We start from the raw sequence: 3,268 nt of genomic DNA, 5'->3' as shown, positions 1-3,268 counted from the left end.
CCCAAATCAGACAACGGACTCTACCATCACCGCCCGTATCAACCACCAACACCGCCTCTGCTCAACCACACCACCACCACACACAACCAAAATTACAGATCCAATATCATCAGTCGAAGGCCACGATACCCACCGCTGCAACACACCTCTGTTTCTTCTTCACCGCGACCACCACACAAAACACTACTTCAAGCATCGATCGTAGATTTGCATTGCAACTACTGCTTCTGCGATTAGCTCTTGAAATGGACAGCGGGCGGGCGGTGACGAAATACCACTTCGTGCCCATCTTAGATCTGTTTCGAGATATTGCTTTTGTGCTTCTAGTCGTCGACGATTGCTCCTGAAATGGATAGACGGCCGACAAAGGGAGAGAATAGACGAGGCAAACGGGTAATATGGATAGCCTTCGTCTTCAACAGCTCCCGTGCCTACGTCAACGCCACCTCGTGCAGATTTGACGATGACATCCTCAATGGAGCCAACGTTCGGCATGAAAAACCTTACCAAATTGCCTCCTCTCATCCGACAATAAGGAAGATGTACAAAGAGAGAGTGAAGAGGAAAGGGATGAGGGTTAGTGTGAAAATCGGTTGGGTGGGTTAATTAGTAAAAATATTTCATTTATAAAAGTATTAATTAAAATAAAAATTTTGATTATTGAAATCTTAAACTTCTCCCTGATTTTTGAACCCTAGATTTTAACTCTATGGTTTTGTGTAATTTCCACTAAAATCAGCCGTGCTACATAAAAAGGGCCACATGGCCCTATTTTTCCAGGGCTCCACAAGCAACCTGCCAATAGGGGAAAAACAGGGATTGTTCTTAATAAAATTACACAATTGTGAGAAACAAGTTCTCCAAACAAACTTGTTTATCAACTATAATCGAGAAACGAGCTTGATAGATTTTTCTTCCATTTTCGACTGAGTCCAATTACGAACGATGTACACAGAGAGAAAGAGCCGTGCTGTTAGGCCAGGGTCAAATCCAACAGCCGCCCCTTCAATAGGACGCCACATAGGCCCCTATTTTTGGCCAGGTTTAACCCTGGCCAGTGGCCAATCAGGGTTTTTCCTAGAAAGAATATAATTTTACGCTACCAATCAACTCGTTTCTTTTCTCGAACTCCACAGAAATTTAGGAGATTTACTCAGATGAAACACAAACAAAAGAACTCAAGATTCAACTCGATGAATCATTGTATATGCCAAAAATATAACTATGAACACCATTTCCCATCAACAATTTTTCACCCTGAGTGTCCTCAAGTAAGCATATACGCGACTTAAGCTATAAGCCTAGAAATAGCAGGAGTCATCACCACTAAAATTCATCAGGGATGGCTTAGGAAACAGAAAACGCAAGTCGTGGTTAAAACTACGGCAAGTTAGACCATATACTACAATCTTGGACGCTTCAGACAAGACTGTTGTGCTGCTGCTGATGCAGATTTTAATGGAGTGAGATCGCGAACAAGAGAGGATGTTGGCGATAAATCTTGCAGTTTTCTCTTCCCGGTCCCGGATCCTTTCTTTTCATCGTTCTCGTCCCCTTGTAATATGATATCTCTCAAACGCATCACATCTGAGAGCTTTACAGGCTTTACCAGGAACTCTTCAGCCCCTTCCTCCAAACACCTAAGAATTGGCCAGAAAGGAGAAATATAATCAGAGACTAACACTGCATCTTTTTTTTTTCCCATAAATTTCGGAGGTAAAACTTGAGCATTTTCATGTAACAATGAACCGAACAGAGTGGAAAGAATATATTCCCACCAAAATTTAATAGAACAAGGCCTAGTTTTCTTGTGTGATGTTACGTGTGATTCACATGATCTATAAATTCTATACTGGCTATGGTATCAGAACAGCTTCTACTCACATTTGATTACTTCATTTCTTTCTCAATTCACCCAAGAAAGGATAACATACAAGTTTAAGAATCAATTCTGTTATCCAGAACGAAAAACTTACGAAACTAAGCTTAAAGGTGAGATCTGATATGCTGATCTAACGGATGAAATACTTCCTGTATATGGGTAACAAAATAATCAAACATAGACATCAGATTTAGAATATACCTATTGATACGAGCCAAAACATTCTCGGACGACATAACCACCACTGGTACTTCCCTCAACTTCGATGAGCTCTGGTTGAAAAAGGAAAACATTTTTCAACAACATAAATCAAGAATAGCTGAAAATCGTCATGTATATTAGGGAAGAATCTAAAATCTTCCTTTTTGAAATTAAATTCCCAAAATCACAGACCTTTATCTTTTTGAGAAGTTCATATCCTGTCATCCCTGGCATTGAATAGTCTGTCATAATCAGATTCACCTTCAATTCCTAAATTCAAAAGTTAAAGATTGTCAATATATACCAAAAATACTGACCCGTGGATGAACCTTGTAACTATAAATCAAAATCCCATTAATTTTTTACCATTACTTAAAAAAACTCTTCTGAATCTTTTAAAATTAAATGAAATCATGGAGCCAAAACTTCATCTTCTCAAAAATTATTGTAGGAAAATCCAGTTTTTGCTTACATCAAATCCAACAGAGCTTTTCTCTCCATCCAATCCCAAATACTGCAGAGCCCTCCTCCCACTTTCTACAGCAGTAACTGCAAAACCACAATTGCAATCAATTTCAAAAATTCAAAACCATAAATTTAAAAATAAAAAATAAAAAAAAAATCCAGTTCAAAGCAATGAATTATTAACAAAAACACCAAACCTTTGCAGCTAGAAATCTTCAATAATCGCTCGATGACCTTCCGATCCACAAGGCTATCATCCACAGCAAGAACATGCAATTCCTCTGCAACAATCGAAGAACAATCACTACCCATTTCGTCCAACTTCCTTTTTACTCAAATGGGTATGTGTATTGTGTTGTACGATACTCCTGAGAGCCACGAAAGTAGTATGCGTGATACAATCCGCTTTTGTATGCATCCACACATACATAGAGTGTGGGATAGTGGGTTCTGTGAAAGATTATAGAGAGAGAAAATCTACTTTAAGGAAGCTAAAAGGCTACAGAGAGATCTTTGCAAATCTACGAGCATTATATTCAACTTGTCGCTTTTTCTGACAATGTTATTATTTTTATTTTCTTTTTTCTATTTTGGAATGTTTGTTTTGCTAGTGGGGTCTAGTGATCGCAATGGGCCAGATCGAGTCAGCTCTTCTCAAGCCCGTCCAAGCACGAGACACGAGCCAAGTTCGTGCTTGGCTCGTACTCAAGGAGTCAAGGG

The 3,268-nt window shown here is 39.1% G+C and overlaps 1 protein-coding gene across 1 annotated transcript; it reads right to left on the bottom strand.

Annotated features, from left to right (window-relative positions):
• Window positions 1-1,160: 1,160 nt before the first annotated feature.
• Window positions 1,161-3,068, bottom strand: LOC111386177 (two-component response regulator ARR5-like). Its single transcript, XM_023010633.1, has 5 exons — window positions 2,746-3,068; window positions 2,556-2,632; window positions 2,276-2,353; window positions 2,084-2,154; window positions 1,161-1,640 (listed from the first exon to the last, which is right to left on the bottom strand). The coding sequence occupies exons 1-5, from the start codon at window positions 2,858-2,860 to the stop codon at window positions 1,403-1,405; spliced, it is 579 nt and encodes a 192-aa protein (XP_022866401.1). The 5' UTR covers window positions 2,861-3,068; the 3' UTR covers window positions 1,161-1,402.
• Window positions 3,069-3,268: the final 200 nt, after the last annotated feature.

Source organism: Olea europaea, unplaced genomic scaffold (genome assembly GCF_002742605.1).
Source record: "Olea europaea var. sylvestris unplaced genomic scaffold, O_europaea_v1 scaffold3447, whole genome shotgun sequence".
Lineage (NCBI taxonomy): Eukaryota > Viridiplantae > Streptophyta > Magnoliopsida > Lamiales > Oleaceae > Olea > Olea europaea.
The sequence above is the reverse complement of the archived record's forward strand: the minus strand, read 5'-3'. Positions and strand labels throughout refer to the sequence as shown.

Bases quoted from the DNA above. Each gene is read 5' to 3' on its own strand.
- LOC111386177 (XM_023010633.1), bottom strand. From the start codon at position 2,860: ATGGGTAGTGATTGTTCTTCGATTGTTGCAGAGGAATTGCATGTTCTT. The intron at 2,633-2,745 runs GTTTGGTGTTTT...GTGGTTTTGCAG, and splicing joins GAAGATTTCTAGCTGCAAAG to TTACTGCTGTAGAAAGTGGG. The intron at 1,641-2,083 runs GTATATTCTAAA...GCCAATTCTTAG, and splicing joins GTTTTGGCTCGTATCAATAG to GTGTTTGGAGGAAGGGGCTG.